This window comes from Cibotium barometz, chromosome 25 (genome assembly GCF_041138505.1).
Source record: "Cibotium barometz isolate CiBa-2024 chromosome 25, ASM4113850v1, whole genome shotgun sequence".
NCBI classification, from domain to species: domain Eukaryota; kingdom Viridiplantae; phylum Streptophyta; class Polypodiopsida; order Cyatheales; family Cibotiaceae; genus Cibotium; species Cibotium barometz.
In genome coordinates, this window is record NC_141070.1 from 41,375,134 (window position 1) to 41,397,562 (window position 22,429).

Sequence of the window (22,429 nt, forward strand, 5' to 3'; positions counted from 1 at the left end):
GTTTGCCTTGTCGTTCGGCTGCAACATTGCCAGAAGGGCAGTCACGTACCTTTTTGCAGCCTGCAGATTTGGTACAATCATCAAGCTTGCACTTGAGTGGTGCTTCTTCCACCATGGCATCTTGTCTGCCTGTTAGAGACCCTATGATGACCCGCCCCTAGTGGCAGTATATGGATCAGTGTGAATAATAGTATGGATGTGAAATATGTATTTGCCTCTATGTTGCCTTCTTAAAATTGATGTGAAATAATCTACAATATTATTGCCATTCAAGTTAGTGCCTCCATATTTGAAATCACTTCCATTTCATTTCTCGCTCTGGAGAGCAGGTGAAGATAGTTATGAAAAGTGCTTAGTAGATATTTGAGAGTTTTAAAAAAAATGCTCATCCTTGACGTTATGACAATATTAATACATTTATTGATATATCTGTCTCGTTGTCTTCACCGATACTGCCTGTAGATGGGGCTGTACATGCAGCTTTCTGCATATGATAACAAGTTTGCAGGTTTGGGCAGTCTTGTTGCGAGCCCTGCAAAAAAGCACAGGTAAGCTTAGTAACTCCAAAGGGGGGGAGAGAGAGAGAGAGAGAGAGAGAGAGAGAGAGAGTTTTGTGGCGATTGTTGATAAAGATAACAAGAAAACCGATAAAAGGGATCCCTGTGGGTTATGGTTGTTGACTGAAAAGAGAGCACGCGAGAGAGAGAGATTGTGTTCTCAGTTAGGGAAGGCTTAGTGTTACGCTATTAAACTTATGAGAAAGAGGGAGAGGAGGTTTGTCTACAAAAGATGAAGTTTTAAGGATATCAAAGGAAGAAAGTACAAAAGACTTTATTGACGTCTACAAAAGACCCGAACAGTCTATGAGACCAAAAGCTGTTACATGTGATCCATGATGTCAAGACAACATGAAAAACAAAAAGACCAGCTGCCGAAAGGATAGACAGGGCCAACATACTACATAGACTGTGTATAATAAAGTGGGCAGCAAAATAACCTCGTGTCTTCAGACTCATAATGTGTTATCCTCATGAACCTTGTGTCCCTGGCCTCACTATCCACTTGTGGCGAAGCCTCTGTGTGTTGCTGAAGCAGGTCCTGAATTTGGAGCTATCGGGTAGAGGGTCTTGGTCTCCCCCTGGACCTCGGGCATCTATACCTCTCTGGAGGGCGTGCGAGAGAGAGAGAGAGAGAGAGAGAGAGAGAGAGAGAGAGAGAAACCTGTATTAACGTCTTCAAAAAGCCAAAATGACCTATGGGACCAAAATGTATCATGTCCATGGGATACATCATCATGGTACTGAAAGTAAAACTAAAAGAAAATATCCAGAAGAAAAAAAAAACAAAGGGCCTCAAGCTCTTGCATCAGCCAAGAATATCTTGCATAGGACGAGAGAGAGAGAGAGAGAGAGAGAGAGAGAGAGAGAGAGAGAGAGAGGGGGGGGGGTGGTTGTGGGGATAGGATTGGGGGCCCTTGTGCATGTGTGCGTGCATGCATGGGTGTGCCTGAATGGGTCAAAAGAGGAAGAGGGAGGGGGAGAGAGAGATGCCGGGAAGAAGAGAGAGGGGGGGGGGAGATTATTTATACCTAGCTGATAAGCTTTGTCAGCAACAGCTGCTGCTATGTTTGCCGATATCTTTCTAATGTTTTGGAACGGTGGATAGATGAGACCCTTAGACATATGCTCTTTGGTCACTTGTGCAGCCAAAGCCTCCGCTGTTCTCAACCCAAGAACGATATTTTTAACTTCCAAAGACTCCATGTGACCATGACAAGTTTTAGAAAGGCACACAGCGAATATTTGTACACTTACCTGCTGCTAGAAGCATGTCATCGTGCATCCGAATTGCACCAGAAATGATCACTCCATGCCCCACACCAGGAAATATATATGCATTATTACCCTGATAAACAATCTTCACATTAGCTTTTGCTTACCAGGGTAAGAAGTAAAAATAGCATTTCGGCTTCATTAACTGAGCAACTGTTATTAGTTTGATGCTTTAGAAAATTGAAACTCAGAGCACCTGGCCTGGCACATATGTCTTCCCTTCGAAAGTCACAGGATCAAATGGGCTTCCACTTGCAAAGATGGCTTGACCCTGCTTACAAAATAATCTTTTAACTAGATTCTCTGGAAGGAGGATTAAAAAAATGAAATTCTCAAGAGAGATGTATCCACCTTACTCCACTGGTAAGCCTCTTCTGCAGTGCATTCAGACTGTGATGTTGGATTTGAAAGGGCAAAAATGACAGGTTTCTACAAACACATGGATGATAAAGGAAACCGACCAGATGCTCAGTATGCAATGGAGATATTCAACTTTCTTTTTTGTGTGCATCACGTGCACGTGTAAGGACATATAAAGAGAATGTGACAAGAAACTTGATGCAGGCATTCTCCAAAAAAACATCTTTGTATGCAAGATGGGAGCCCTTGCCATGGTTACTCCATATGATTCACCTCATTGTAGGATGAAAAAGTCTCGATAACTTCTTTGGTAAAAGTCTTGCCTTGTCCTGAGGTACCAATAAGAATTGTTGGTTTCAAAGCCTGCATGTCCAGAGGACTGATTAGGGTACCTTGCATAATAGCAACATGTAAAGCGCCAGTAACAGACCCCTCTATGTATTAAAGCAGTTATTCACATTCATGAAGTTGAAAGAGCCAAATGTTGATTTGTGTCCAAAACTTGACCTTTACTGCAGACAAGAGATCTTTGCAGCCTTCATTCTCATGTGCGAAGTTTTTCTTGAAATGTTGCAAAGATTCCCATCTGGATTTCACGACGAGACCCTGCCAAAATCAATGAATGTTTTTTTATAAATTGCATGTACAAATAGTTATTGCACAAAGAAAGAAAGAAACAGCACACAACCATACACAGGTAGGCTTTATTTTTCACTCTTTTTATATAAGCTCTCCACACAAAAGTCTTGAAATGGTCAAATGTATCTTCCCACTGTTGAGCAAGTTGATCAATGCAAGCTTGCTTCTCTTCTGCCACTTGCTCCACATGAAGACTTTAATCTGCCACCAGACTATTCTTCATTAGTAGTTTCCAAATCTGGTGCAGTTGCATTGGGATTCCTTTGCTTGGCATCATATTCTGCATCGACATATGCTGCATAATCTGAAATTTGGTGACATTGTGGCATAGATACTAGCAGTTTTTTTTTTTGGGTGTTGGGGATCTCTTCATCGCCTCTAAGGTTCTTAGGATCTAGATGGCCATGAAGTAACCTTCCACTCTGCTTGATTTGCCACCTCCATGTCACTATGAAGACCGAAACTCAATATGACCATAAACTGAGTTTTGAATCTTTCCAATACTCTTCTAACAAAAAGAAACGTTCAGTTGTTCAAGCCTGCTCTAATATCTATGTCACACACTGTCTGGAAGCATTTTAGAATCTAGATTGATTGATGGATATGGTTTAGACAGCCTGATTGACTGCATCGAGAGAGAGAGAGAGAGAGAGAGAGAGAGAGAGAGAGAGAGAGCACATCGCTGCTCGTCCTTGGTGCTGTGCCCACTCAAGGCTGCCTCCTTTGGGACAGCCTACTTGGACTTTTTTTCCCATTTGTAATCTACTGAAATTGGACACGTTTGGGTGTCCTTTCAGCTGCCCAGGTTGCCCCTGGCCTGTTTTCCTCACTTATTACTTGCTGAAATCTGGCAGACTGTTTTCCTCACAGGTAACAGTTCAGTACAGTACTTTGTCATACTCATTCTTACTTGCAGCAATCACAGAAAACACTCCTTCCGTGGGTAATTGTGACCCCATCTAGTGTACTGTGTAACACTCTACTATTCTGTCTTTTCTTTTCTATTCTCACCCATTCTTGCAAGGTAATGCACAGATTCTCACTGTACTTACAAGTAAATGTTCCTCTAAGCTTTCACATGTTTCAGTGTTATCAGAGCTTGATCTTGTGACATGTTTGGTGGATGGTAAATTTTGCTTTGAGCGAGAACTCGTGTAGCATCCCACTCCTTTCTTAGTGGATGATTTGTTTGTGCTCCAGTGACCTCCCACCATGAATCAGCAAGAGGAGCACATGGAGAGCACCACCTTGGATGCAGTGCCTCCCTCATCAAAGCTGGTGCCATCCGCACCCATACCTGCTACAAATGAGTACCAACAATTTTATGGCCCAGATCGCAGCACCCATTCTACCTAACCCTCAACCTCTCCAAACCCCTCCAGAACATCTTATTGTTTTGGAACAACTTCAACAAGAGCACCAAAAAGGCAATGGAGACCTTATGCCCCTAGTTTCAGGCAGAAGTGTTCAAGCAAAAACATGATGCGAAACAAGCCAACCTCCAGTTGGAATACGAGATCAAGCATCTCCTACAGGCCAATGAAGACGTAAGACAACAGACGGAGTACCAAAAGCTCCAAGAGAAAGAACACAGATGTGAGGACATGTTGTGTTCCTCAGCCAACTTTCTGAGGCCCCCCGAGTTCTATCAACCACTTCACCGATGCTTCAAATTGGCCTTGCAGTTGCGTTAAGATGGATGCCGTAAGGCTGAGAGTCTTCCTCTATGGATTGGATTCTCAGCTTCAAAGGACATTAGGGATGCACAGCCTTCCGAAGTTAAAACCACCAAGACCACACCCAAGCCAATCTCATTCCAAACCAGAAAGCCAAGGTAAAAATGGGAGAAAATTATCTTGAAACAAAAGGGCTGATACACGTCTCAGTATAAGCATGAAAACCATTATTTCTGGTGCCATACCGTAGGGCACACAAGCAAGGTTTGTCCCAAGAAACCTGCTGCCCTAAATCCTTCCCCAGAACCTGCCCCCGCATCCACAGCTGCAGTGGTCAGTGTTGCTCCATCACTACCTTCGTGGCACCAGCAATTTGTACCATTCTTAGCCTAGAGCTAGAAAGTAAGTAGAAGATAGAAAGTATGAGCATGATGAACCATTTAAATGCTATGAGCAGTTAAATAGGGAGCTATTGATGACCTATTTAAATGCTATGGTACATTAGCAGCAGCATCAAGGATGTCATCACTGAGCAAGCCACTCAACATGCCCATTTGGTCTTGACCTCCATTGATCAAAAAGTAGAGGGGGGTTGGCAACGGCACGGTTATTGATGTTCAATATGAAGGCCGTGGTGCCAAGTTGTGCATTCAGAACACCGACTTTGTGCGAGATTTTATCGTCACTTCTTTCGTAGGAGCTCAAAAAGTCTTGGGAATAAAGTGGTTTCACAAGTTCCAACAAATCTTTCGTTGACAAGAAGCGTTTCAGTCCACAGCAGTCAGCATCTCATCCTTGTTCTCCATCCTCCCAGGTGAAGGAAAACGCAGCATACACAGCCCTCATCATTGCATATTCAGCCCTAGAAATAGTCCCAATTCAGCCTTCTCTCAGCCTCAGTCTTGCAACCTTCCTACAGCCCCTTGGAAGAGTGCATTGGCGTAGAGATTGGTCATCATTGGTGCTTCTACAGCAGTGTGCAGTCAGCCCATCGTTTGGTCTTCCGAAGTGTTGAGATAATGATGTTAGCATGCCTAGGATGAGCAAATGTGCACTACAGCATAAGTAAAACAATGGAAATTGAATGGTTGTAAAGGGTGTCCAATAGCATTGCAAGGGAATAGGAGAAGCCAATGAAGAAAAAGATCAAGTCCAAGTGGCACCAATGGGTGCAAGCTGCTATGTTAGCAATGGCCTATATTATGGCATAAGAAATGAATGAAGTGTGTGATCTTTTATGCAAAACATTTTGTCCACAACTTGCAAACTCCTGTCTTCCTCCTTTCATTCATTATCTTCCTCACAACCAATATGAATGCTACACTCTCGCTACCTCCATAGCCATGGAAGCTCCATAGCCTCTTGCATATGCATTATAGAGCTAGATCCTCTTTTCTTTACATTGTATGATAGCCTAGGGCTTTTAGCAAGTAGCTACTCCAGTCCACACACATTTCCATTAGCCTAATTACATCCTTAACTCACTAATCTCAAGCATTATCCACTCTTCCTTCAACTCTTCCTTCAAGTGGTTGTGATTGCAGAGCTCAATGTGCTCTACTCCCTCAACCATTTCTCTTCAAATCTTGGGAGGGGCTTCTTACATCAAGGCGCATGTGCCCATTTGGAGGAAAATGCGTGATTCGACTCGGGACGTCTGATTTCTACGTTGCAACCCTTTTTTTTTTGCAGAGAGTGGCAGTTTTGCCCTATGCCAAATTGGGCAAAATCCTTCTAGGGTATTGTTATCCATATTATAAGCAAGCTATTAATCAAATCTTGTGGCGTTTGGTACACCGAGCGAGCTGGGAAGAGCTCTGTAACAATCCGCGCTTTCTGACGGTTTGCGCCCCAACTGAAGGAGTTTAGCTCCATCTCTTGGCTTGGGGAGTTCCTCTTCATCAAGGGCAATAGGCACCTATCAAAATCCCCATGAAAATCTCAAGTGGTATGTGTAATTTCATCCTCCAAGTCTAGCTTATGCTAATCACTGTTTTAATCATTAATTACAATCATTAAACAAGTGATTAAGCAAAATTTGGCTTATAGAGTCCAAAATTGAGAAATTTATGTTGCTTCTGGGATAGGAAAACCTTCATTTGCACTCATTTCATCTTCCTTGCCATTATCACTTGAATAGCATAAATATATCAAGACAATCCTCACACTAAATGTGATTTGTTTACCTGATTTGTAATGCAGTTAGACACTGCCTCAAGAGTCTTGAGGTAAGACCCTGCTAGTGCAACGTCACCATGGCAACTACCATTGAAGTGGATAAAATTAATGGCTTTGGGTTCCACACTTGGCAACCCAAGCTTATGTACTTATGAGGAAAAACCTATGGAGGTTAGTAAAAGGAAGGCAAGTTAGGAGACCTCTAGATAGAGAAAAATGAGAAAGCATTAGACACAATTGCATCGACATTAGGTGATGAAGTGATACATAATATCACAGGAATCACTAATGCTAAGGAAGCATGGGATGAGCTCGAGATGATATTTGGGACAAAGTCTAAGCACTTTAAGGTTAAGTTACTCATACAACTATATAATCTTAAGCTTAAACCTAGTGATGACATGATGAGCCACATAAATAAGTACAAAAGTATTACGCAGCATGCTCACTTCCATAGAGAAAAAGCTGATGAAGCCAAAGCAATTCTATTAGCTAGTTGTGACATTGAAGGATATACTGACCTTGTGGAGTACTTATCAAACATGGACAACCTCTCAATGCATGACATAGACTCTTCTCTACTTGAGAAGGAAGCCAAACTAAAGAATGCAAGTGAAGCTTCTACATCAAATGTTGAGTGGGCCCTCTATTCAAGAGGAGGTAGATCATTGGCATCAAGAGGACCAGGACAAGGAAGAGGACAAGCACCATCAAGGACCACTTGTGACTATTGTGGCATGCAAGGCCACATAGAGAAGTTTTGTTAGAACAAGGATAAGCCTCAATGTAAAAACTGTAACAAATTTGGTCATGATGAATCAAATTGTTGGTTGGCAAATTATGTAAATGCCCAATCAAATGATGTATCCCAAGATGTGTTATTTTAAAGCTTATGACCTATAAGACTTATGAGTCTATCTTTTAATCCTTTTCTTTGTAAGAATCCTACACCAGAAAGTGACACCACATTGCTAAAGGCCTAAGTGGGCACTAAGGGGGGGATTTTCACCTCTCAAGTATGGTAATGACCATGCAGACATCAAGGGGGGTGTTGAGATAATGATGTTAGCATGCCTAGGATGAGAAAATGTGCACTAGAGCATAAGTAAAAGAATGAAAATTGAATGGTTGTAAAGGGGGTCCAATAGCATTGCAAGGGAATAGGAGAAGCCAATGAAGAAAAAGAGTGGCACCAATGGGTGCAAGCTACTAAGTAAGCAATGGACTGTATTATGGCATAAGAAATGAATGAAGTGTGTGATCTTTTATACAAAACATTTTGTCCACAACTTGCAAACTCCTGTCTTCCTCCTTTCATTCATTATCTTCCTCACAACCAATATGAATGCTACACTCTCTCTACCTCCATAGCCATGGAAGCTCCATAGCCTCTTGCATATGCATCATAAAGCTAGATCCTCTTTTCTTTACACAAAGGCCTTGCGTTTGGCTTATATCTACAACCCCAAAGTTAATCCTACAGTCATTCTCTTCAAAGAAATACAGCAAATACTCCTAGCAATAGGAGGGGGCCCTTCAGTGGTGGGTAATTTGGGACCCAATAAGGTGCACAGTTAAAGTTTGAAGTGATAAAGTGGATTGCTAAAGACTCACAAAACTCAGGATACGGAAGGCGGTGTGAGACTTCGTGTGACAGGATCCTTCATCTATGCATAATTCCGTTGCATGTTATAGCAAGAGATCAAGAAAGGTGCATAATGTGCTCTGATCTATGTCATGTGTGCAAATGCGATCTTATTCAATCGGTTTCTTATTATTGAGGGACAGTTTACCACCGAGGCTTCCACCGTCTCACTGTCACCAACATGGACAATTCCTTGTTTTCACATGTGGTTGGACTCTCAAGGAAAACATGATGCCCAGTTGATGTCATATACCTTCATAAGGTCAGAAAAATCTACACTTACGAATTGAGAGATTTGAGAAAGAAATAATAGTGAAGAAGGACAAAGACAAAAACAAAGCATTTGAAAGATCAAAAATAAATAAACTAACAAACCTAGCTACTAAGGAGAGGAAATCAAAAGATAATATCAAACGAAGAATTTTAATTAAGACATTAACCAAAACAAAAAAAAACCAATAAACAATAAACAAATAAAAACAAAAAAGAAAAAAGAAACAAATAAAAACAAAACAAAACAAAACCAAAAAAAACAAAAAAAAAACAAAAAACAAAAAACAAAATAGCAAAACAGAGAACTGCAAACTCAAGACCTAAAGCACTAAGAGCTAGAACCAAATATTAAGCTAAACTTTAAAAAAGACTTCGACTCAAAAGTGCAACCATTAACTCCAATGTCTATCCAAACATGAAGTGTAGGTTCATCAACTCTATCATGCATAGTGTGGACAATAAGCTATGACATCCCTATGTCAGAATATGCAGCGGAAATGATATCCAAACTTGGGTAGACAAGAGCAAGTAGACTGCAGAAAATAATCAACACAAGAAACACAGAGAGATGTGTGTAAACTCTTCTCTATACACAAGATCCCGAAGATACTGAATGAGAAAGTGGAGGATGGGGGGCAATATATACAAGCCCATGAGGGCAGTCGGCCAGCACTGAAAAAGGCCCACGACTGAGCAAAACTCCCACGACTGCTGAATATAGCAGTCGGCCAGCATCTGATGGCCCACGCCTGGACAGAACAAGTCGGCCAGCACTCAGACAGCCCACGACTGATACAGATGCAGTCGGCCAGCTTCAGAGTGCTCCTGGCATCAACTGGCAGCCCTCCAGCCACTAGAAAAAAATGAGAAAAATAGGGAAAAAAATACGGGGAGTGTGGAAAAATGATATACGGGCGGGCACACCCACAACAGAGGCCCTGGTGTATACAAATAGACAGGAGTTGACTTCTAACACCCCCTCTCAGCTCCTGGTTGTGTAACCAACCACTGGGAGCTGGGGTGCCGCCTGAGCAAATCCTGAGAGCGACTTCGTGAAGAGGTCCACCGTACTGTCCTCCGTCGAACAGAACTCCAGCAAGATGTCATCAGCAACGATCTGTTCACGAACAAAGTGCCTCTGGATGACCATGGGTTCCTCCAGCGGAAGCCCAAACCTGCAATGTAACCTCCGCCTGCTCCGTAAAACTGCTCCTTGGCCTGAAGTAGATCCCCTCGTGTCCGGATCTCCTCCCCAAACTGAGTCACTCCATCCACGGAGTCGGACTCCATCCAACAATCCCCCTCCTGTGTAAAAGAGTCTCTGATCCTTCGCATGTCGCAGAAACCACAGGAAACGCAATCCTGCCTCACAAAGAGACATCTGCAACCAAGAGCTGAACTGCCTCATCAGGAAGCTCCCGTCCAATCCGGTGTCCATCAACCAGATCAATGAACCATACAGCTTCTGAGTCACAGAGACATCACACTGCTCACAAGGATCAACACCTGTTACGGTGCACAAGCAAGTCCTGGAAACCTTCTGAAGACCACGCAAGGCCTTCTGAAACCTGTCAACCACCCCCTCTGAATCCGGAACCACAAAGCCTGGAGAAACCACCTCCTTCTGCAAGTAAGCACCTGCCACCTGCCTGGCTTTCCGAAAGGTCCCCGTGGAAAGAACATCCTCAACTACTGGAAGTTCTATGTCCCGAACACGACGAGACAGCAGAGCATAAGTGACCTGTTCAGCTTCCTCTGACTCACGAACACAAGAACTACCAACATCAGTACTGGAAAGTTCCTGCCAACTGCTGCCATCTACTGGCAAGCTATCCACCACTTGGTCTCGGAAAGCCCGCACCTGCAGCGTATCCACACTTGAGTAGCCATTACCACAGTGCCACTCATCTGAGGACCTGGGAGAGAGAGTGCTGAAAGCCTGTAAACTCCATTCTCCACTCCGCCTTCCCAAACCACTTGGCCTGTTGCTTTGTCCCGGAGAGCAACAAAATGCTCATCAAACTCCACCCGTACGCCAGTCTTGCACACCTGATGCACTGACAACAGATGAAAACCAAGTGCCGGAACATACAACACCTGGGAGGAATGCTTCCCCCCTCTGCCATCGGGAACTATCTCCATCATGCCCTCACTGTGAACTGGGATAGTGGACGTATCCCCAGTAAGAATATGACCAGAAAGCCTGCAGAGATCCTGTAAACCGGAACGGGAAGGAGTCATGTGCCTGGAAGCACCACTATCGAGAATCCACTCCCGAGTATCCGTTGCGGAGAATCCTCCAATCTCCTCCCTACCTGAAGAAAATGAAACATCGGTGTCCATCACCTCCAAGTGCACAAAAGCTGGAGTCTTCATGATTGCTGAGGAATCTTCTCCCTTCTCGGTCTTCCGCTTGGGACACTGCCTCCAGTAGTGGCCCTTCTCGCCACAATCATTACAAGTCCTCTCTGCCTTTAGCTTCTCGCGGTCAGCGTCGGACATCTTCTCAGAAGAGTGATCAACGAGGAATAGAAAGCAGAATACTGACCAGGCAAGTGGGAAAGCAACGTGATGGCCATATCTTCAGATGATATCTCTTTCCCAGCTTGAAGGACTTCCTGCTGAAGGGCCTGCAGCTTGTTAATGTGTTCCCGCATCGTCGAAGACTTTGCAGGGTTCATAACCCGCATCTGCACTTCCAAGGATATCCGCTTCATGGGTGACACCCTGTTGTACAAAGAAGCCAAGTGCTCCCATATGCCTCTCGCCAGCGTCATGTGCTTCACATGGTTGATCACCTGTGGTGTGCAATTGAGGAATATAAACGACCGGACCCTGGCGTTGACACGATCCCACATTTGTGCCTGTGCCTCTCGGTCCTTCCTCGTCGATAATAACTCCCCTTCCTCAGCTTCCGGCCTTGGCACCCCTTTGATAATAAAATCAGCAAGATCATATGACTCCAGAACTGACTCCATCATGACCTTCCAGATGCCATAATTGGACCCGTCCAACTGCCGATCCACTGGGAACGTGGGAAGAGTCGGAATCTTCACGTGCTTCTCTGCCATCTCGAGTAAATCCGCCATCTCGGAGAGTAACCTGAAAGGGTGGGTGGGTGGGTGGGAAAAATCTGAAAATCAGAAAATATGCACGTGGCTGTCCAGCCCCTCTGCCCGCCTTCCTCTTGCACCTTCACTTCCCGTTCAGCCCGAAACAGTCCACCGATCAGCAACCTGTTGCTCCCCCTCTTGCTCAGAAAAACGCCCAAGATCTCCTAGAGCCTAGGGCTCTGATACCATGTCAGAATATGCAGCGGAAATGATATCCAAACTTGGGTAGACAAGAGCAAGTAGACTGCAGAAAATAATCAGCACAAGAAACACAGAGAGATGTGTGTAAACTCTTCTCTATACACAAGATCCCGAAGATACTGAATGAGAAAGTGGAGGAGGATGGGGGGCAATATATACAAGCCCATGAGGGCAGTCGGCCAGCACTGAAAAAGGCCCACGACTGAGCAAAACTCCCACGACTGCTGAATATAGCAGTCGGCCAGCATCTGATGCCCCACGCCTGGACAGAACAAGTCGGCCAGCACTGAGACAGCCCACGACTAATACAGATGCAGTCGGCCAGCTTCAGAGTGCTCCTGGCATCAACTGGCAGCCCTCCAGCCACTAGAAAAAAATGGGAAAAATAGAGAAAAAAATACGGGGAGTGTGGAAAAATGATATACGGGCGGGCACACCCACAACAGAGGCCCTGGTGTATACAAATAGACAGGAGATGACTTCTAACACCCTACTCACGTCATCAATGTCCAAGAGTAGGTGCAGGTTTGTATAAGGTTAGTCCAAAAGAACATGACTGTAAACTCTAGACCTAAAGCACTAAGAGCTAGAACCAAATATTAAGCTAAACTTTAAAAAAGACTTCGACTCAAAAGTACAACCATTAACTCCAATGTCTATCCAAACATGAAGTGTAGGTTCATCAACTCTATCATGCATAGCATGGACAATAAGCTATGACATCCCTACTCACGTCATCACTGCCCAAGAGTAGGTGCAGGTTTGTATAAGGTTAGTCCAAAAGAACATGCTTTATAAAACCAGCAAACTGAGTTTCTATCACTCTCCGGAGGTGATGGGCATACTCAACCATGATAGAGACTAGCACTCAAAGTCTGCTCTAAGGTATAACAACAAACAATTACAAAACATAGGAAAGAACCAAACTAAGTCTATATTAAGCTAGAGCAAGAAAGAAAAGACTAAACAAGGCCTACTCTAAGTTAAAACAACAAACTCTACTCTAAGCTAGAACAAGCCACTTTTACAAAAAAGAGCATTGAATTATGAATTAAGTGGGCTTTTCAGCTCCCCACTTCTATAAAACTTACTCCTTATCATTTTAAACATTCCAAAAGCTGAAATACGAACCTTTTTCAAGATCTCATTGAAACTATAACCTTTTCGATAAGCAGCAAAATAAGATGGCATGATTGAGAGATAAAGGCAAATTTAGTAGAGCACAGACGAGAGAATCTAAAAAGTTGAGAGCAGATAACACCATACTTAGCTATATCAGAAATATTGGAAGAAAAGTGTGGCATCCGAATGACCTCTAAGCTAGCATATTCAGGACGTAAGCATTTGTCATAAATATCTACTCTGAAGCTTGAAGGTGATTGAGTGATCTTAAGGTCTAAAAAAGCACAACTATCGCTATTCAAGGTGCGGTTAAGTTCGCAAAATTCCTTGGGATAGATCCCTCCACCTAAGGAATTTGGATTGATATACAAAAACTCTTGAAAGGAAGGAATGTCAGGAATGCAAAGCTGACTTTTCTACTAATAAAGCCTTGCATCTATCCTTTTCTAATCTATAGGCAAAAACTTTCGTCATAAGGGATCTAATCCTTACCCGTAAGTCTTCTAAGTCTAGTTTGGTGTATAAGGTCGTGAAGTCGAAGGTTTGAAGGCATAAAGAAGATGACTTTTCAGCAAGGCTCCGAGAGGAGTTTAAGAATTTCAAGATGGGAACTACTCCTGCAGAGTCTTTTAGGACCCAACTTGTGTCTGTAGGCACATTAGCATCTTTAAGAAGATTTTTCCAAAGGTCATAGACACTAGGTAAAATGGCTTTTTTAAAGCAATGACTAAGCCATTTAGAAACATCCGTCAGAGATGTATTGCAAGAAGCAGCTATGAACCTGGGCTTTATAGGATTCTTATGAAACTTCCAAACTATATACAAAAAAGGCAAAGTAGGGTTGCACTTGACACCAAACGATTTACGAAAATCTTGGTGTTTCAAGATAACGTCTTGAGAAGAAAGTGAACAGCTAGAATAAGTCTGAGAGGAAGAATTCACTTCACTTAACAAACATTCTAAGTAAAACTTTTTACAAGTAAAAACAAAATTGTTAGAACACTTGTCTACATAGGAAATAACAAAATAACACTTGCCCAGTTGATTGTAGATGTACAAGCTTTGGGAATGAAAAATTTATCAAAGACAAGAATCATGATGCCTGAAACCTAGTCATAGCGCCCGAATCAAGACATTGGACAAAGAGAATGTTTATAAAGGGATTTTTTCGCATGGGAAGTATGGGAAGTATGCCTGGCAAGTCTGGATGACTTGGGGGAGGTTTGCATGGAAACATGCTCTTAAATGGCCTTTGCTCAAACTTGTTCATGCCCTTTTATAATGTGGGTGGACAAGTTTGAGCAAAGGCCTAACAAGTTAGTACTTGAGCCCCTCGTATTTAAAAGGTTACATACACTTCTGGACTAGCTGGAAATTTTTTTAATGTGGGCACCCTTATCTTAAATGAAATATGGATAAGAGAGTTTGCACTTGAAACCGCCACATACCTCATGGGGTCAAAATGAAACCTCTGCCGCTTTGCAGCAGCAGTTGAGGAGTTTTGCCTTGCTTCAGGGCGCAAGGATCAACTGGCACAAGGCGTGTGGCTTTTGGGTAAGTAGCACTCCCAGCCTGTCTTAACGGATCCCTCACGGCACTACTATGGAGGAGATGGTCGCCCAGCTCGGGTGTGTAGGTGGCCTGGCGCATACTGATCCAAACTCGGGTTCAAGGATGTTACCATATTATAGTAGTGATGTGTGTGAACACACTTAGGACCGCCGGGGCACTTTTTCCCTCACTAGGAGGTTTTTTCCCCCGTGCATTGTATATACGCCCATTATCTTCTAGGGCTTGTTATCTTTCATTTTTGGCACTCATAATACACTACTGTGTTGTGCTCAAGCTTCCTCATCTTCTTGAAGTTGTGTGTGCATTCCTGCAACCCTAATTCCAACAATTGGTATCAGAGCAGGCTTCCTCCTCCCGGGCAGCATCACCGGCACCTGCCGCTTCATCTCCTCCGATTGCGACGAGGTTTCACGAGCATCTGCAGGTTAGTATATGCCGTGGGAAAGCCCGTAGGGCTTGTTCGTTTCAGAATTTTGATCTGAAGTCATTTCGCCCTCCGTTTTTGCATTCCAAGTACTGCGCAGGCAAAATCGTCCTACTGTGCAGATTTTCTGTCAAGATTAAAATCTGCAGGACAGGTGCCCATTCGTCTGTTTTGGGCTGTGCTACATAGCACAGGTCGATTTTATACAGGTTTACCTCTTACAGACAGCATTTACATCTAGTAGTACAGTCATTGGCCATGGCTGACAACAATGATGTATTCCGCATGTTGGCTGCTGAGGATAAGTTGGATGGCACCAACTATCCATTGTGGGCATATATGATGCGACATGTATTGGTAGCAAAGGGGTTATGGAACATTGTGCAGGGTATTGATGCACGTCCTATTGTGGCTGGGAATGCTGCAAACACATCAGAAACAGGTACTGTTGATGATGGTGCAGGCACAAGTGCTGTAGCAGCTGTTCGAGAACCACCACTTTCAGCAGAGCAGATTCGTTGGGATGGTAGAGATGCGCAGGCTCATGCCTTGATTGCGCTGTCTGTTAAACGTACCATTATCCCACATATTCGCTCCTGCAGGACTTCTAAGGATGCTTGGGATGTACTTGCCACATTGTATCAGGCAAGAAATGAGGCTCGTGTTGCTTATCTCCGAAAACAGTTGGAGAGTGAGCATATGAACGAAGGTGATTCTATGGATAGCTTTTTGACAAAGATCAAGGATTTCAAAGAGCAGCTCATTTCTGCAGATGAAATCCTGTCAGACAGTTCACTTGTGCAGACTGTTTTGAATGGTCTACCAGATTCTTATCAGGGTTTTGCTTCCACTCTTCGCTTGATGATGAAAGGCAATCCCAATGCCTTATCATTTGAGGAGTTAGTTTCTGTTTTGCTGCAAGAAGACCAGTCAAGGCAAAACAGGAATATTATGCGTGTCGCAGATCAAGCTTTCGTTGCTAGTCAGAGAAGCGGGAAAGGTAAAGCTGGCTTTTCTTCTAGTAAGCAGAAATCTGCAAATGCTGCGCAACCAAAGAAGGAAGACAAAGATGAGAAGAAGGGTGACAAACAGAAGACATTTTGCAAGTACTGTAAGGGAAATGATCATGTCATCAAAGCGTGTCCTAAGCTGGCTGCGAAAGAGGCTAAGAAGAAAGAGGCTGGTATGGCTGTTGCAGATGCCTCTCCTTCTAACAATGAATCTGCTAATGTTGTTCAAGATACAGAATGGGCATTCAATGCGCAGTGCAGTTATGACCCATCTTTGCATGACACATGTATGTCTGCAGTAGATTCAGATGTATGGTACTTTGACAGTGGTGCCACTAAGCATATCACCTCGCAGCGCAGTTTATTCACTTTCCTTGAGTCTGCTCCCACAGGGAATACTGTCACTTGTGCCAATAACTCCTCTTATCCCGTTAAAGGAGTTGGACAGATTGTGCTGAATGTTGCAAATTGCAACACCTTTACACTTTTTGATGCATTGTATGTGCCAGGGATCAAAAAGAATCTGCTGTCAGTCTCCGCATTTGCCAAAACAGGTTTGGTTGTAAAATTTGTGGATGACAGATGTACTGTTCATGATCTCTCTTGTGGTGACATCATTGTAGCATCTGGTTCACTATGTCGAGGGCTGTATAAGCTCAATATGGATGGCAAATGTGTAGAGGATTCAGCATGTGCTATCATGGATACGCAGGCTATTTCAAATGCAAAACTGTGGCATGCACGTTTTGGTCATCTGAATTTTGCAAGTTTGCTGCGCCTGCAGAAATCTGAAATGGTGTCTTCTTTGCCTAAGCTTGAGGCACCTGTCAAGCATGTTTGTGAGGGCTGCATATTGGGTAAAATGCAGCGTGCTTCCTTTCCCAAAGATGGATCAGTGAGAGCTGAACGCAGATTGCAGCTTGTTCACAGTGATGTTTGTGGTCCCATGCAAACTCCATCATTTGGAAACTACCTTTACTTCGTGACTTTCATTGATGATTTTACCAGGCATGCATGGGTATATCCTTTGAAGGCAAAGTCCGAAGTGTTTTTGTGCTTCAAACAGTTTTTGGTTATGGCTGAAAATGTGTCAGAAAGTAAGATGGGCACCCTCCGTTCAGATCGAGGGGGGGAGTATATGTCTTCAGAATTTAATGCATTTCTGGCTGAGCGTGGGATAAAACACCAATGTACAGTGCCGTATACACCACAGCAAAATGGTGTGGCTGAGAGAAAAAACAGGTCTCTCATGGAAATGGCAAGATGTATGGTTAAGAGTCAAAGTCTACCACATGGTTTTTGGCTTGAGGCTGTCATGTGTGCCACTTATGTACTAAACAGGTGTCCCACCAAAGCATTACAGGTTGTCACTCCATATGAGGCTTGGCATAGCCGCAAGCCATCTGTTGGCCATTTACGTGTTTTTGGTTGCCTGGCATATGCATTAGTGCCTGTGCAACATCGCAGAAAATTGGATGACAAAGCTGTCAAATGTATTTTTGTTGGATATAGTGCTGAGAGCAAAGGCTATCGTTTGTATCATCCACAGACAAAGCGCATTTTGGTTAGCCGTGATGTTGTATTTGTGGAAGATGCAGTTCAGCCCTTGGTTTCATGTACTAAGGAGACAGATATCAGCTCACGTGATGTCTATGATACATTGTTGCCTCTTTTCAGTGGTGCACAGTCAAGTGCAATACCTCATGAGGCAGTTTTTCAGCCTATGCAGGTTTTAAAAGATGGCACAGATCAGCCTATATCTGATGCAGATGTGCATGATGCACTTGAGGATGAGAGACAGGAGATTGAGGGCTCTTGGAACATGCCTAGATGGCTGGTGCAGACTTTGCGTGACAGCAAGTTGGATGCCCCTTTGTCTAGTCGCACTCGTTCTGGCTCTCATGGTGCCTCTTATGCGTCAGATTGTTATGCATTGGCTGTTTCTAGTATGTGCGATGAAAGTGAGCCTGTTTCATTTGATGAGGCACAAAGTTCAGAAAATTGGATGGCTGCTATGCAAGCAGAATACGATGCTATTATGAAGAATGGTACATGGTCTTTATGTGACTTGCCCCCTGGCAAGAAGGCCATTGGCACTAAGTGGATATACAAATTGAAGCGTAAGCCTGATGGCACAGTAAATCGCCATAAGGCTAGGCTTGTTGCAAAAGGTTATGCTCAAGAGAAGGGCATTGATTTTGATGAGACCTTTGCTCCCACTTGTCGTATGACTACCATTCGTAGCATTTGTGCATTGACAGCTCATAATGGTTGGAATGTACATCAGCTGGACATAAAGACTGCGTTCTTAAATGGAGATTTGCATGAGGAGGTGTATGTATCGCAGCCTCGTGGTTTTGTTCAAAGAGGGCAGGAAAACAAAGTGTGCAGGTTAAAAAAGGCTTTATATGGTTTAAAGCAAGCTCCACGAGCTTGGTATGAAAAAATACATGCATATTTGACTGCACATGGGTTTCAGAATAGTCCAACAGAAAGCACTTTGTATGTTAAACGTGTGGATGGTGTACATCTAATCATTGCTCTCTATGTCGATGACATGCTGCTCACAGGACCAAATGAGAGTCATATTGCTGATTTTAAGGCTGATTTGAATGCCTCTTTTGAGATGTCAGATTTGGGGCATTTGCATCATTATTTGGGGATACAATTTAAGCAGTGTGATGGAGGTATTGCTTTGTGTCAGACAAAGTATATTGAAACATTGTTGCGGAGATTTGGCCTTGAAGACTGCAAGCCTATTGCTACTCCAATGGAGACAGGTTTGAAGTTGAGTCTTCATGATGCTGGAGATCACTTTGATGTCACACTCTATCAGACAGCTGTTGGTTGCCTCATTTATGTATGCATTACGAGGCCAGACATTCAGTTTGCAGTCTCACAGGTGAGCAGATTTATGCATAGCCCAGGCATTAAGCATTGGCAGGCAGTGAAGCGTATCTTTCGCTATTTGAGTGGTACTCGGCATCTTGGGTTGTTTTATCCCAAGGGGGGATCATTGCCGCCAGATTTACATGTTTTTTCAGATTCTGACTGGGCTGGTTGTTATGACACACGCGTGTCCACGAGTGGTTTTTGCTTCATGCTTGGAAGCTCATGCATATCATGGTTGAGCAAGAAGCAGCCTACTGTGGCCACTTCTAGTTGTGAAGCTGAGTACAGGGCAGCTTTCACAGCTACGGTTGAGTGTGTGTGGCTCAGACGCCTTATGGCTGATTTGGGTGTTGGGCAGCCATCTGCCACCACCATCTTCACTGACAGTCAGAGCGCATTGGCAGTTGCGCGGAACCCAGTGTTCCATGCTCGTACGAAGCACATTGAGGTGCACTACCATTATGTCAGGGAGAGACTCTCTGCAGGAGAGATCAGTTTGGCTTATGTGCCAACACAGGATAACCTTGCAGACCTTTTCACAAAGGCTCTGCCTCGTGAGAAGTTCGAAGCTTTTCGCAAAGCTTTGGGCTAACACCCTTTTGTGGATTCGTCCACATAGCTAGACACTTCCCTATACATGAGTGCTAGCTCTTGTTCACCGCATCACTCCAGGGGGGATTTGTTACCATATTATAGTAGTGATGTGTGTGAACACACTTAGGACCGCCGGGGCACTTTTTCCCTCACTAGGAGGTTTTTTCCCCCGTGCATTGTATATACGCCCATTATCTTCTAGGGCTTGTTATCTTTCATTTTTGGCACTCATAATACACTACTGTGTTGTGCTCAAGCTTCCTCATCTTCTTGAAGTTGTGTGTGCATTCCTGCAACCCTAATTCCAACAAAGGAAGCCTCCACTTGACAGATTCCACGACCTAGAGCAGAGCCCTTTTGGGCAAGCTGATCATTGAAGGACTGCAGCTCGGGGAGGAGCCCTGAAAGGATTTCTTGATCAGCATTTCCTTGCGCCTTCCTACCCACGGAGGCCCCTGCACACCAGGGATTCGATGGATCTTCTTGGAGGGCCCCCTCCGAGGTCTCAGCACTGGCTTTGAGGACTGGTTTGCAGCCACCCTTTTCCACACCTGGTCATCCAGGTTACCCCCACCTACCAAGAGGAGAGCGGTGAGCCAAGAAGGCCCCCCCCCCCCCCCCCCCCCCCCCCCCCCCCCCCGCGCACGCACCTCCCTCTTATCTCATATGTATATTTGGACTGCTTTTTAGCAGCATTGAATTCAGCTGTACAGCTGGTTTTTTCTTTATAACTACTAGAAGGCTTTTTCTTTGGAAAAAAAAATTGAAATATGGATAGATAAGTTATAAGTTGGATAGGCATTTTCAAAGCGAGCTGGAGCTTTCCCCCGTTGCACATCTGCCCCTCCTCCTCTGTCCCTCCCTCACCTTCGCCATCTCTTCCGGCTCCCCCACCCTAATCTCCTGCTTTCTCCCTCCTACACACTGCTTGCCCAGTGGCCTGCCTGCTCCGTCTGAGTCCCCACCCTCCTTCCATTTCGCCTCCCTCCCTCGCCTCTGCCCCCGCCTTTGCTCCACTTTGTCCTCCTCACTGCCTGCTGTCCCTTGCCCCATGCGCAGCACGTGTGGCTGGATGCCGCCCGTCCCCTCCATTGTACCTCTTCACTCTCCTTCATCCTCCTCCACCCGAGCGCCACCCAGTCCCCTTTTCCGTTCTGTGCTTCCGCCTCACTTCCCCCTTGCGTCCGCCCCTCCTTATCCTCTTCTTCGTCTTCCTAGTCAGGTGCTATCAGCTTTCGGGTAATTTTCTCTTTTAGGCAAGATTCAGCAACTTCTGATCTTCAAGCCCCAAGAGGACTCCATGGCAGCCCCTCCGTCATCCTTGACCGAGGCCACCATCCCTTGCCTCTCTTTCTCAACAGCAAACCTCCAGCTCCTCACTTCGACAGTCGCATCGTTGGAGGCCTCCACCTTGGTATGCAAGATTGTGGGTAGCCGCCCGGTGCGCGGACAGCTCAAAGATCTGTTACAAGGAAGCCTTTTTGGCATGCTTGGAAAGATCACGAATATTCATCCCTTGGGGCATGGCTACTACCGGGTTGAGCTAGAGTCGCCTCGATTCGCCTGCAACTTTGAACAGAGTCATGCAGCTGAACCCCGTCGCACTACATATGGCTCAAGCCCCTTCTTTGCGAGGTGCCAGCACCGCTTCAACCCAACATCCAACCCCTTTGGCTAGCGTCTCTCAAGATTTCCTGTGACAATCTACTTTCTTGGTTTCAGGAAGGAATACCTCCTTTCCTCTCAGTGATAGGTGGTGCCATCAAGAGAGTGATGGGATCCCCACCCTCCCAACCCCTGCTTCGGTTCTTGCTCGAACGGCTGGGAGTCCATCCCTTTGTATCTGAATAACCTCTCCGGAGCCAATGCCTCATGCCATATTGCTTCCTTGCCTCCAAGGGGACCCCATTTTGCAGAGAGTTTAGTACTCTCGTCTCCCATGCCAATGTTTCATCTGCCGATAGATGGGACACCTCACTAGAGCTTGTCCTCACCGTCAGTCCAGGAGGGCGCTTCCCGCCCTGCCCCGCCCCGATGGTTCCCAGTTCAGATCTTACTCAGGGGGTAAGAGGGATTCCAGCCCCCAGGCACCAGGACCGCGGGGCGGGGGGGAGGGGTGGTTGGGGTTCCGGCCCCCAGGCACTAGGACCAGACCTCAGTCGATCCCGATGTGGGAGAGTGGCAGACCACTGTCCCAAGGCGGAACCACCAGCAACTTCCAGAGCAGAGTGGCAGACCCCTGTCCCGAGGCGGAAGAGCAGAGTGGCAAACCGCGGGCCTGAGGTGGGAACCGCCAGTAGACTTCCAGAGCAGAGCGGCACCACCAACCACACCAAGCTGGCAGTACACACGAGGATACAGTTGTGTCAGAGAACCATTACAAGCATTTATCTCAGTCGCCCCCCAACGGTGATTCAGATTCCCTGGAGGCTCTCTAATCCTTCAGAGCCTTCAGCGGGGCCGACCTCCCCCCCCACGCCCCTAGCCCCCCTTCTCAGCCCTTTCCCATCCCCCAGCACCCCTGCCTTCAGCTTTCCCCCCTCCAGCTCCCTCCGCTCCATCTTCATCAGTATATCCCCACCCCCCCTCCGGAGCATCCCTGCCGCCCTTTGGCTGTGCCTAACCCAGAGCGGAGACAGCTGGCTAGCTCAGTCCACCGTTTGATCCATCATTTCATGGAGCCAGTAGAGATAATCATCGCTGCCTCTCCGGTGTAGGCTCTTTCTCCAGAGTCGCCAAGTGGCCCCCCAGGGTGCAAGGGCAACCAGTTGACTATAGCTTCTTCCAATGCCTTCGTGTCGAAGGAGTTGGTATGTTCGAGGAGACAGTGGCTCCCATTCGTATATGTGTGGTGTTACATCACTCCAAGCCTTCCCCCCCCCCCATCATTTCATGGAG

At 45.2% G+C, this 22,429-nt stretch overlaps 1 protein-coding gene across 3 annotated transcripts in view; it reads right to left on the reverse strand.

Moving 5' to 3' along the window:
* Positions 1–210: 210 nt before the first annotated feature.
* LOC147624575 (NADP-dependent malic enzyme-like) overlaps positions 211–22,429 on the reverse strand; it is a 68,939-nt gene continuing 46,720 nt past the window's right edge. For 2 of the 3 annotated variants that reach the window (XM_086819594.1, XM_086819593.1), the window contains exons 13-19: positions 2,700–2,798; positions 2,466–2,555; positions 2,184–2,261; positions 2,029–2,103; positions 1,815–1,905; positions 1,589–1,717; positions 211–532 (exon numbers count right to left, since the gene is read on the reverse strand). In XM_086819594.1, the coding sequence (XP_086675720.1) occupies positions 444–532; positions 1,589–1,717; positions 1,815–1,905; positions 2,029–2,103; positions 2,184–2,261; positions 2,466–2,555; positions 2,700–2,798 (651 nt within the window). In that variant the 3' untranslated portion in view covers positions 211–443. The remainder of the gene's footprint in view (positions 533–1,588; positions 1,718–1,814; positions 1,906–2,028; positions 2,104–2,183; positions 2,262–2,465; positions 2,556–2,699; positions 2,799–22,429) is intronic. The other variant, XR_015269112.1, reaches the window with a different exon arrangement.